Source organism: Ruditapes philippinarum, unplaced genomic scaffold (genome assembly GCF_026571515.1).
Source record: "Ruditapes philippinarum isolate M1 unplaced genomic scaffold, ASM2657151v2 ctg6122_1_1_1_1, whole genome shotgun sequence".
NCBI lineage: Eukaryota > Metazoa > Mollusca > Bivalvia > Venerida > Veneridae > Ruditapes > Ruditapes philippinarum.
The window spans coordinates 75092-88919 of record NW_026863003.1 but is presented as its reverse complement, the minus strand read 5'-3'; the positions used below and the strand labels follow the sequence as shown (position 1 = coordinate 88919).

At 31.8% G+C, this 13828-nt stretch overlaps 1 protein-coding gene across 2 annotated transcripts in view; it reads left to right on the top strand.

Moving 5' to 3' along the window:
• Positions 1-9949, top strand: part of LOC132720855 (mucin-like protein) — a 35959-nt gene extending 26010 nt beyond the window's left edge. Inside the window, exons 26-32 of one of the 2 annotated variants that reach the window (XM_060705080.1) lie at positions 339-464; positions 1071-1146; positions 1496-1551; positions 2197-2281; positions 2787-3018; positions 4002-4045; positions 6946-7084. In XM_060705080.1, the coding sequence (XP_060561063.1) occupies positions 339-464; positions 1071-1146; positions 1496-1551; positions 2197-2281; positions 2787-3018; positions 4002-4043 (617 nt within the window). In that variant the 3' untranslated portion in view covers positions 4044-4045; positions 6946-7084. Of the gene's footprint in view, positions 1-338; positions 465-1070; positions 1147-1495; positions 1552-2196; positions 2282-2786; positions 3019-4001; positions 4046-6945 lie in introns of both variants that reach the window. The other variant, XM_060705078.1, reaches the window with a different exon arrangement.
• Positions 9950-13828: the final 3879 nt, after the last annotated feature.

The following is a 13828-nucleotide window of genomic DNA, read 5'->3' as shown; positions in this document are numbered from 1 at the left end:
TGAAAATTCGGTGTATGTTGTAAAGTTCCGTTTCTTATGAAAAATAGTAAATGTATGCATTTGTTAATTCACCGGAAAACACCGAACATTGTCGAAAGGCTTGGAAAACAATAAACGTTATGACCTTCAAGAACGCTGTTTCAAAATTATACCAAGTTTTTCAAGATAACAATTTTATGTAGAAATGCTTTATCGAATACAAGGAAAGTTTGATGAAGAAACACATAGGCCTACATGTGTAATGAGTTTTTAAAAACTAAAATAGATAACAACCTTTATGCCTTTATATATGACCTTTACAAAAGAAAAAAAAACAACATATAATGAATATTTCACAGATATTGATGAGTGTAGTCCGAAACCATCTACAGTGTGTATAGGAGGAAAAAATTGTACAAACTACCCAGGGAGCTACTTGTGCCATTGTGAACCAGGGTTTCGGTACGAAAAACCTAATTGTGTAGGTAGGTATATGGGTCTAGTTGTTGGCACCTAATCTAGAATTAAGTTTGTGACTTTCTTGGCAGCCAAGAGCAACATAATCTTTTCAACCCTTGCTTTTTTATATTTACTCAATATATACAATTTACTACAGCATTTATGTTGATTGTGATTTTTTTCCTAATTATTTTTGCGATTGCTGCACATCAGTTGTAAATACTTCAAGAAAGCATAATTGAATCCGTTATATATGGTCGTTTATAAACAGTTTATAATATAACCGTTTATATTGTGTCTAATACCCTGTAAAATATCTTGATATATCAAATATCATATTTAACCCAGCATAGATATTTCTCAGTTAAAATGATTCGACTGAAAGTAACCATAAACACAATGCAGAAGAAAAAATAATTATTAATATTGTTTAGACATTTTTACATCAGTCGAGTAAAACGATAACAAGCGAAAGTACGAAATAATTATGTTTATTAATACAAATGTATGTACATACATAACATAATAACTGAACTACATGATCAATAGTATTTTTCACTATCAATCTATATATTCACGATATTTGTTCTATTCTTCGATGGTTAAAAGAACATGTACTAACTTTTATTTAGATATGTGCGACTCCAGTCCCTGCCAAAACGGTGGACAATGTATACATGGTAACACAGAGGGAATGTATCTGTGCAAGTAAGTGTGAATAGTTAAAGATTCACTTTGTATTGTGTTAGAGACCTCATTAGCAACGTCTTATTTAATGTAAAAAAGTCACAATTTCATTTAATAATAAGTATATTTATGTGGTTTTAGTTTTGAATAAATTGGCCTGTAATAATGTTTTCTAATGTTTGGTGAAGCAATATCCCAAATACAAATCCATCTATAATTTCACGCATGAGCAGCTTTCTTTACAGAACCATCAGCTCTTTACAAACTAGGTAGACAGTCGATACTATATCACCTCATGTGGCTATTGATTTGAAGATGATAATTACATGATTCAAATTGTCATAAAAATGCATTATTTTATCTTTTACAGGTGCGATGATAAATGGACAGGACCAACTTGTGAAAATGAGAATTCTGAAGCAGAGAGTAAATAAACTTTGAACATCCTTGTTAACTTTTTTAATTCATGATAATGTTTAAGTATTATATCACACATAATGCATGCACTCGATAGTATTGTTGTTTAATTTGAAGTTGGTTAATTTGACTTGGAATTCGTTTTAAATTGGCATCTTAAAAAAAAAGATTTTTGAAAATACTTCTGTTTGTATTTATGATATATTGTACATGTTTCAGTATAAGTTTTGTATCTTTGTATTTTTACTAGATGAAATGAAAACATATCATGTTTAAAGTGTCTATTGTACCGAAGACAGTGAAACACAAGTCTGCCTTACATAACAATAAAATCAACAACCATTTTATGATATTATCATTAGTATTAAAATCATCATTTTTTATAATTGTAATTGATTGCATCATCATCATCATCATCATCATCATCATCATCATCATCATCATCATCATCATCATCATCATCATCATCGTCATTAACATTATCATCATCATCATTATCATCATCATCATCATCATCATCATCATCATCATCATCATCATCATCATCATCATCATCCTCATTTCTTTCTATATTGATAATTTTTATTTTTATCATCTCTTTATTATCATTTTATTTTATTTACATTATTATCATTATCATTGTTATTATTACAGAGTTAAAGATAATTGCCATAGCAGTGGGAGCAAGTGTAGGGGGCGTTTGTCTTTTCTTACTTTGTGGATTATGTGGAATGTACAGGTACCTTATACATTATTTATAAAGCATATTCATCAGTACAAATCAAGATGTCTGATTAATCTGAATCTTAGATATTACATCCGCAAAATAACACTGTTTCTTCTTACTCGGTATTCATGTAATCATTGATTAAACGATATGGGACTACTTACAATAATTAAGAAAATGTGAAATTGTACATATAGAAAATTAGTAGTTTTGTTTAAGAAAGGAACATCAAGGGATGTTTTTTGTGCACCTTATGAGGTATCATCAGATATCAAAAGAAGCAAATAAATAAGTCCACAACAAAGGCTTTCAATTAATTTTCATCGCAACTAATCTGCTTATATGATCCATTATTCATAAAAGTATTATTTCTTGTTATGTTGACGCTTATTTGATCTTATAAAGCCTTGAAAATGGTAAAAATTGTGCAGAATTTTTATGAACTAATTTTGATTAAAATCTTTGTGACATGAAAATAAAAAACTTGGTTAACTAAGTATTAATATATCTATTGCAGACGATACAGAAATCGATACAGCGGTTATCGCAGACGACCACTATCATCTATGGATTTCGATAGTTCTCTCGGGTTGGCTGGTACTAATATAAGGACAAAAGACTTTCCGATAGATGACGATACTGATACGGCATTTAGTATTCCCAGACCTAAATATAATGAAAACGAGTATGATATGCTTAGAACAAATGCATCGTCTCTAAATGAGACAAGCGGGAAGGACACTGGAAAGGTAAAGTCAAAACATTGTCAAACAACATATACAGGCAAACCTGTTTAAAAGACCACCTCTGGATAACAAAAGAAAAACATTGTTTAAATAAAAACCATTTTCAGCAGCCGTTCTGTCATAGTTTCGAACCCTGAAAAAAGACCGACCACGGTAATCATAAAACACATACGCAAACGATTAATCATAAGTTTGCCTGAACAATATTCGATGAATGACAAAAAGTCAAATTATAGTTACTTTGCTTAATAGCATGCTTTTTAACCAGTTGTTCTTTTTATATTTCTACAAATTGCTTTCAAAACACATCTTAAGCAGTTCTTTTTATCCATTTACTGTTTTAATAAGCTTTCAACATTTAACACTGCAAACCCTTTAACTTTTGGGCATTCCTTACCGAGTTTTTAGGTGTTTGACTTCGAATTATTTGCTCATTACCAAATGAGAGTTTATTTTCGTTAAGAACTTTAAAAAATTAAAGGAACTTCACTGAGGTCCAGAAGCCTAAATACCCTAAACAACTGAAGTTTGAAATACTTACATAGGCTAACCGAGGCACACAAATCAGAAAGATATGCAAGAGATAATTAAAAATTATATTCAGATATAAATTGAAAATTGTATTTTGTGTTATTTTTTGCCCGATTTGAGTGCAAATCTCTGTCCAATTTGACGTCATTATTCACAATTACAGAATAATTGTTCTGAGAAAAAAAAAACGGATTGAATCTTTGCACACAGACTATTTGTTTAGACATAGATCAGACGAAACATTAATGTCGAAAAATATTTTCCAATTCGTCAAGTCAAAAAATCGCAGTGGAGTCCCTTTTGCAAACTATTCATCAAGCTTACGAAAATTGTTGGTTCTACCATGATCCAGGGGATCTTTATTCATTGAAAGCTGGTATATACGACGCCATATTACGCACCCTTGATCGATGTGTCCCAAAATAATTAATTTTATATTTGCATACATTTTACAGTACAACTATGCATATCAAGACGATAATGGAACATTTTTCTAAGGGTGAGACGTGCAAATATATTCCTGATATAAATGCCTGTTTGATAAGTTTTAGCATGTTTTAGCAAAAGTATATATGCATGCCTATCGTAGAACTCTTCTTTATAGACTTGCAGTTACATGTATTTCTTTATAAAGCTTAAAGAAGCCTCTGAAATCACTGTCGTTTCTCTCTTTGCACCTTACATTCTCTCTTGTCGCGAATTCATGTTATATATTTCTAATATATACGGAAGACCGGTGGGGACATTTCAACTTTATGAATTGCCGATTTTATCTTCGTGAATTCACAATATTGACATCATGAATTCACGTTTTTTTCAACCTACGAAATTCACGAATTTACAATTTATTTCAGCGTCATGAATTCACGATTACAACTTCATGAATTCACGATTTCAACTTTTGAATTCACGATTTCAACTTCATGAATTCACGATTTCAACTTTTGAAGTCGGGAATTCTTGAAGTTGAAAATGTTTCCACCAGTCATTCCTAAATACATAGAATATGTGCTTGATAATTATTATGATTTTATAAACATTACATCTGTATGATAATAATCATAATTATGCTATCTTTTTATGTAAAGAGCCATGTGTAGACAAATTGTATATCTGTATGCAAATTATGTAATATACGTTATGTCTATGAAACTTCTTGCTGTATATATGTAAATCATTACGTATTATCTATATTTGCAAGTTATATGTAATCTTATTTGGCAAATGTAATGGTTATTGTATTTATTTTATTGTCTTTATATGCAATATTTAATGTTAATTGTGTATATCTTTTTGTAAACTATATGTAATCAAACTGCAATGTGTGTGCATCTTTATGAGTATGTCAAGTGTTTTATAATTAAAAAATAGCATGTTTTCGTCTTTAATGTTTATATATAACGCTTGTATATCTACATTAGTACTGTAATAAGTTTTCTGTAAAGATGACCATTTTAGACTGCCGTGGGTTGTTCATTAATTGTATTGTATTGTATTGTATTGTATATGTACTATGCATACAATCAAATGTATTATTTTTTATATTTGATTTTTCCTACTGGAATTTGTATCATTACAGCATATCAAAATTATTCGTATATTTTAAATACCAGTTAAAAAGCTTCAATTCTATGTTAAAATTGTTCTGTATCTGATTTAAAAATAAATGTGAGCCTTTTGAGTTGAATCCTTTATTGTGGTAGATGTAACAGAAGGGAACACATCGAGAAAATCTCCTTAACGGAAGCGGGATTTTTTTATAATTATGCACCTTTTTAAATATTGTCAAATTCGCATTGGTATCTGTACGTTTAAACTGCTATATTTCGTCAGTATACTTTAAATTTATTATTAAATCAGATACAGAACAGTTTATCACCGGTCATTTTTTTATATGTGTTGGTCTTTTCATAAACATGAGTTAGTTCAAAATATGATCCATATTTATCAACAGTGGCATTACACTGATGTCTAATGAATTTTAAGAGGATCCTTTAGTCTCGCGGAAATAACTCGTTTTTGTGTCGCCTCTACGGAGTAGTGGCGACATATAGGGATCACTTCTCCGTCGCCTGTCTGTCCGTCTGTCTGTCTGTCCGCACTCACAGGAGAGTAATTATGTGGCTCTTTGATGTCATTCATTCCGTAATGCTTTTATGTGGCTATTTTCTTTTGTGTGGCTAAAAAGAACAATAGAGAGAACAATAGAGTAGCCACATAATTACTGTCCTGTGAGAACATCCGTGGACTACTCCTCATAAACTACTGGTGCAATTTCATCCAAACTTTACAGGAATGATCAGTACCAAGTCTAGTTGTGCATATTGTCAGCATTTACCGGTTCAATGATTTTTGTCAGAGTAATGGCCCTTTAATAATTTTTAATTTTAAAGTTTGTCCGGACTACTTCTCTTATACCACTAATGCAATTTCAATGAAACTTTACAGGATTGATCTGTAGCTCAAGTTTTTGCGCATGTTGCACGGGTTTTCCGGTTGAATGATTTTTGGCCGAGTTATGGCCCTTTGATAGAAAAAGGTGTTTTTTTCTGTGTGTTGCCAGATACACAAAAGCTTGTCCAGACTACTCCTCATAAACTACTGGTGCAATTCCATCCAAACTTTACAGGAATGATCAGTACCAAGTCTAGTTGTGCATATTGCCAGCATTTTTCGGTTCAATGATTTTTGTTAGAGTTATGGCCCTTTAATAATTTTTAATTTTAAAGTTTGTCCGGACTACTTCTCTTATACCACTAATGCAATTTCAATGAAACTTTACAGGATTGATCTGTAGCTCAAGTCCTTGCACATATTGCACGGGTTTTCTGGTTAAATGATTTTTGGCCGAGTTATGGCCCTTTGATAAAAAGGTGTTTTTTTTCTGTGTGTTGCCAGATACGCAAAAGCTTGTCCAGACTACTCCTCATAAACTACTGGTGCAATTTTATCCAAACTTTTCAGGTATTATCAGTACCAAGTCAAGTTGCGCACTGTCCGTCTGTCTGTCCGTCTGTCACAAAATTTGTCCAAACATGAAATTGGCCATCATGAGGCGACACATGTGATTACTGATCACTCTTGTATTAAATGAGCCGCGTCATGACAAAACCAACATAATGGGTTTACGACCAGCATGGATCCAGACCAGCCTGCGCATCCGCGCAGTCTCCATGGATCCATTTTGTTCGCTTACAAACCATATTACAAGTAGAGAAACAGATAGCGAACAGCATGGACCCTGTTCAGACTGCGCGGAGGCGCAGGCTGGACTGGATCCATGCTGGTCGCAAATCCACTATGTTCGTTTTGTCATGACGCGGCTCAAATTATTTATCTACCAAAGAAAAGTTGTCCTTCAATGTATATATATACGACCTCAAATTTTGTTAATTGCAGGTAGAAGAACAAGAGAATCAACTACCCAAGGTCACCAAGGAGACGTCTGCTTACGGTAATGACAATCCGTCTTTTCTTCATAGTGAAGATATGGAGGCTGCTCGCCGCTCATCTAAACGTTCCAGCAAAAACGCTTATGACTATTTCTGATCAAACAAAAAAAATTAATCCAAACTGCAATATGATCGTAAAAATGTTTTTTTAATATATAAATGATGTGTGTCTTTGAAATATTATGTTATGTGTATGGCGGGTGTGCGTCGTTTTAAACGGCGATTATCAGCCCTGACTGTATGTAGAGAGTGGGAAATTTATATATAATTATGTATTTTATAGGGATTTAAAGTCACATTGCCCTAAGTATTGTACATATCATTGTGAAATGGATTTAAATAATTGCGAATGAAAAATTTACGTGTCATAGGTTTCATTTAGTTTAAACATATTTTATTGCATGAAATACATGTCAAATATTATACAAACGATGAGTATATAACAAAAACCAAATGGGTTAACAACATTAGATTAAGCCCTTCCCAGAAATGAATTTTATAGAAAAAAATACTCTAAGGGCAACAATGATTACTTTTCATACATATATATAGGCTGTAAAATATGTAATTGTTATTAGCTCACCTGACCACGAAGTGGTCAAGGTGAGGTATAGTGATGGGGCTATGTCCGGCATCCGTCTTCGTGCATAGTGCGTCGTTCGCCGTCAACAATTGGGTTGTTAACACTCTAGCAGTCACAGTTTGGATTGGATCAGCATCAAACTTTGTCAGAATGTTTGTCTTAATAAAATACAGGACAAATACGAAGATGAATCATCTCTGGTCAAAAACTAGGTCACGTGAGCTAAAAATAGAAAAGCTTGTTAACACTCTAGTGGCTGCAGTTTTAATTCAAATATTCTGGAAATTTGTCAGGAATGTTGTTTTGATGATTTCTAGATCAAGTTCGAAATTTGTCAGGAAGGTTGTTTTGATTTTTTCTAGGTCAAGTTTGAATATCGGTCATCTTGGGTCAAAAACTAGGTCACAGAAGCTAAAAATAGAAAAATCTCGTTAACACTCTAGTGGCTGCAGTTTTCATCCAAATATTCTTGAAATTTGTCAGAAAGGTTAATTTGATGATTTCTAGGTCAAGTTTGAATATGGGTTATCTCCAGTCAAAAACTAGGTCACAGGAACTAAAAATAGAAAAATCTCGTTTACACTGAAGTGGCTGCAGTGTTGATCCAAATATCCTGGATATTTGTCAGGAAGGTTGTTTTTATGATTTCTAGGTCAAGTATGAATATGGGTTGTCTCCGATCAAAAACAAGGTCACAGGGACTGTAAATAGAAACATCTTGTTAACATTCTAGTGGCTGCAGTTTTGATCCAAGTATCCTGGAAAATGATCAGGAAGGTTGTTTTGATGATTTCTAGGTCAAGTTCGATTATGGATCACCTGGTGTCCAAAAACTAGGTCACACTGCCCAAATATGTAAAACATTGTTGATACTCTAATGGTAACATTTTTGACTCAGTTCTCTTCAAACTTGGTCAGGATGCTTTTGTCAAGTTAATTGCTTGGAGGAGTTCAAATATGGGTATCTCTGATGAAAAACTAGGTCACAGGAGCTAAAAATAGAAAATCTTGTGAACTCTCTTATGGCTACTGTTGGTATCCAAATATCCTAGAAATTGGTCAGCAAGTTTGTTTCGATGATTTCTAGGTCAAGTTTGAATATGGGTAACCTGGGGTCAAAAGGTAAGTCACACTGCCCAAATATGGAAAAACATTAACACACTAGAGGTCACATTTTTAACTCAATTGTCATCAAACTTGGTCAGGATGCTTGTCTAATACATTGCTCGGATGTGGTTGATAGGTCAGGGGAGCGATCTAGGGCCATCTTGGTCCTCTTGTTTAACATTTCATTTCACCTGACTCGTTTAAGATGTATTGATCACTATTTAAAACCATATGTATGCTTGAATTTACTTTTTGTACCTGAATATGCATTGATTATTCTTAAATTGTAGATAAATTTCGTTTTATTTGAAAATTGCCTAATTAACAAGCTTTTGTTGCAATGTGCTTGTATGTGCAAGCATCGTAAAAGTATATCCGAAAGGCTATTTTTATCAAGTTTATACATGTATATGCATCTTAAAACAATAGGGCCGGTACCTGAATTTATAGTGCAAAATGTAGTAAATATTATCACAGAAAATATTTCCTATCTTGTGTTCGGTAATTTAAATGATAAGAATGTTTTTGTATGTTTATGTTATGTCAGTGATATGTTTGTTTTGGTTTGTATGTAAAGTTTGTTTCTAATACCCAGATTTCTTTTTATGTTTGCTATTTTTATGCTGTGTGCTAGTACGTTACATAAGATACCATTTTTTTTGCTTTATCATTATGCACAAACATTACTTTTCAAATAAATACCACCTATTCATACCAGTTAAAAGAACTATTTAAGAAATAAAAAAAATGTTTAAAGTGAAATTAAAAGTAAATTTTCTTTTTTTTTTGAAAATATTGATTCATTTTATTAAGATAAAAAGTCACATGATTATAGCAATGGTTTCCTAATTGTTTTCAATCATATTTAAATCAGATGTAAATAATCATGCATGTCATGTCTAAGACGCATTATTAACCAAGAATAATTGTTTTATGATCACATTAATGTTATTTTGTTGTATGTTTTACTCTTGCCAAATCATCTTGAACATAGTTCATTTCTAGAAGATGCCATGCACGTTAATTTTATACATGTGATTTATTAGTCATATTTTATCCATTAGATTTACCCGGCATTACTTTTTCAAGCTGATTTACCACAAATTTTTATCCATGTAATTGACCACAAATTCCACACACATAATTTCTCAACAGTTGTATCCAGTTGATTACCAGTATATTTTCTAGGTATTTAAATTCAGATGTAATCATAATGGGTTTTTTACAGGTAATTTTATCCATTTAATTTGATCAAGAAATGCCCACGTGGTTTGCGTACTGATCCAAATTATTTATCCTTGAATTAACATTAAATTTTTTCCATGAAATTTGCCATCAATTTGTTTTGTAAAGTGACATAGTAAATTGTAAGGTTTTATCTTAAATGTGCAATGTATCATGACTTAGGTATATTTATCACAGATCTTACTTTGAAACTACACGAATGCAAGTTTATGTTTAAATAAAAGGTAGAAAAAATCGACAGAACTGCAGTTTTAGCCTGCTTATGCACATAGATTTTTGAATGCTGTTTACTCGGATTTGTTCACTGATTATTATTTGCGTTTGCACACATTTCTTTTATCTTATATGTTGGATGAGTTATTTAGTTTTATAACAGAATAAATACTTTATTTTCATCCATTTGGTGTTGTCATTAATTACTTGACTCATTAGCAACGGGTTAACGATTGTTACTTATTTTCTAGCAGTAAAATGCAAGGCATTATATTTTCCCTTTAGATAATTGTTACAAAATCAGATAAAATAGTTACAAGGCTAATCAAGGCACTGCATTCTTTCTTCAATTCTAAATGTTGTGTTGAGTGAGACACTTTTTAAATATCTGCAATGATGCAAGTATATCCCACGCCTATAACAATGATTGTCTTTATTGGTCTATGTTAATCAATAGTATGAAAACTATGATATATAAGAATTTTACCAAGTTTTTCATTAAAGATTAAAAAAACAAAAAGGGAAAAAATGAGCATATTTTCTTGACATTTTTACAAAAAATTATATTTTTTTAACACAGAAAATAAACGTTATATCCTCTTTTATTTTTTAACAAAAAAAATAAAGCCATGTCAATAGTAAATGGTTTCTGCTAATTTACCTTAGATAAAGTCTAAAGGAAAATAGTTGTCCTCCATATATTCAGGTGCAGAGACGTTTTTAATCTTAAAGATTTTACAAAGTATAATGTGTTCCACTCTTTCATCAAAAGATTTTATAATTGAACGATTTATTTATATGAGGTTTATCAATGTTAAAGCGGCACGTCTCCAGATTCATGCTAATTTTTATGAAAATTTTAAAAATGTGTTTTTAAAGTATTATTCCGTGTAATAACCAAAAGGAAGCAATTTACAAGATATCAATGGCACTTACAACACACGTAAATTACTAAAAAAAGAGGACAAAATATGCAAAAAAAATATCCTTTACTGCGTTAGTAACGCAGTTAGAAATATTGTTATAAATACTGAAAAATCGGTCAATAATCGCACATAACATGTTTAAAATTGATACTAGAACTTTGAATCTTTACACTTTTACTAAAAATCTTAGTACATTTTCACAGGTTTAATTTTATTGAAATACTTTCCACTCATCTGGGGCGTGCAGCTTTAATATTTTTACAATCCCATAATAATTGTCAAAGAAAATCCGAGAGGCTGAAAAAGAATAATTAAATTTTGTCTATCGCAGTTTTTCCAGTTCTTCGGTCCTATAAGATTTGCAAATGAAGGTACCAATAATTGCCTATCAAATACCGAAACAAAATTTCTAGGAATAAAAAAGAAGAAAAAAATCGTTTCCTATATGTATAGGGTTTTTATTAGCGGTTATTTCGCCATTTTCGCATTTAATTGTTTAATTCTCCTAAAGCCGGTGCTAGGGGGAGTGGACGGTAACTTGCACTTTCCAGTTTCATTCATGAACATGCTCAAGGAAACCGAGCGAGCCAGCAACACGTTCAATTTTGTCGTTTTAGGAGTTCGGGATTCTAAAAAATTAAAAAGAACAACAATTAAAGCTGTATGTAGGACTATAAATCACGGACGGATGATCTTCATTTTTCACTCTCATACAGTTTGTTAGTATCTATTACTTATAGATATTTGATGTTTTAAACGTTATGTAATGTTTTTTTGCTGTGATATACGTCGTACCAACACAGTGAGGTCAAATGACGACTTATCAATTATTTTAGTGGAGCATGCACGGGCACCTGAATAGAACCGCTGACGGTCCGTAACCTAGCTGGATAGCTTTTAATATGAATGGTTTCATAGACACTGGCTTGAATTCAATCCACAGCGACAATGGGCAAGAAGTTTAAAGTCAACAATTTTGCCACGGAGGTAATGTGTATAGTAAACAATATTGTAAAACATTGATACTTATAACCTCCCCAACCCCCGCAAAACACCCCCGCAAAAACGCAGATGTGGAATCACTCTCACTTCCGACATGTTCATCCCAAAAGGAGGTATTTTTCCAAAATGTGTTTACAAGTGATATAACGGGCTCCGAAGTGTTTTTAATAGTGTTACTTTTTAGTACTTTTAGGCCACTAAAGTTATGAGTATATGTAGCTTGACATCAAACAAATTGCAACACAAGCTTTCTTTAGTATTTTGCAATCAATATATATGCATGGACCTTGTAGTAAAACCCTAAAAAAATATACCTTCGGAAACTTGACTTTTGGCAGGTAGTTTACAGGTACCTGTCCAGGCATAAAAATCGTAATATAATATCGTAATATGTTTAATATATATGTGGCGACTGTCTTGTCTTTCTCTGTTATAGATTGGTAGTTTTTTAGCCAGCATGTATTGGTGTTCATAAAAATAGAATTTGCAATGAATAATAACAGGTTTGGCCTCTTTTTTATTATTTATTCACTTGTGACACACAAGATTATTACCCCACCCACACATAATAATAATGCAAAACGTTCAAATTGCATTATCTTAAAAATACTTAATATTTACAATTGGAAGGAGGTTCAAATAATATTTATATCACATAAACTTATATAAATAATGAAACATAATCACTTAAGACATTTTAAAAGCAAAATGTAACATACGTTACATCAATTACATTAACATTATTCTAGCATTTTTTTTAAATATTTTGGAAAAATTTATGAAAATAAAGAAAACAAACTTAGTTACAACAAACAATGCATCTGGTAATATACTCAATTTCTGAAAGTAACTCGTTAATTAGTCTTTTGCTGTGTCATTTAACATATTTGTACGTTACCAAAGTCTCATCCATCCAAATGTTACCCATAAATGTTATGCAAACTATCACTTTTAATATGATTTAGTAAAAATAACTTCATTTATCATCGCCAGGATTGTCGAACTATCTATATTGCACAACACTTAAGTTAGTGAAGAATAAATGCTGAAAAATGAGCTGTAGTTATGTCTTTAGTAATGATTCAAAATTAGAATTTTATATGTACAAATGCCAGTTTTATGTCATGGATCATTTAGGTTGCTTTAAAAAATATTTCACCTTTGAAATTGAATGCCATCACATCTTGTTTAACCTATTTATGTTTTCTTCCTTATTATATAAAGAGATATTTAAAAGTGATCTCCACATCTCTATGTCTCTCATAATGCTCATTAGTTCGACTACACCTAGTCACCTTTAAAAAAAAGTTATCCTTTCAATAACTTTCAAAGTATTGCATAGTGGTTAAAAAGCTTTCTCCTGCTGTTTTCGATGGTCTTTTCACTAGATTTGCAAGTCGTGTTTTTGCACTTTTCATGAAAAGAACGTCTTGAAATGTTCAACTGTTACTGTTACAACAATGGTGGTAACGTATTTTAGCTGTCATGAGGCCATTTACGCCTTTGATTCTTCCTAGGACCTTACTTCACGCTTAAAGTGTCTTGTTTTACACAAAGACTTGATTTAAACATGAAAGTCGAAGGTTTCAACTTTACTGCCAACATCGCCACGAAATTTATGTTCTTTCTGCAACTTACACAGTTATTGTCTTAAATAAATATACGTTCAACATTTTTTTCTTGTTTCTGAACTTCTTATCATATTATGGTCTCTTGCAGTTATCTCTTCTCGTCGTAATGATAACAATACTCTT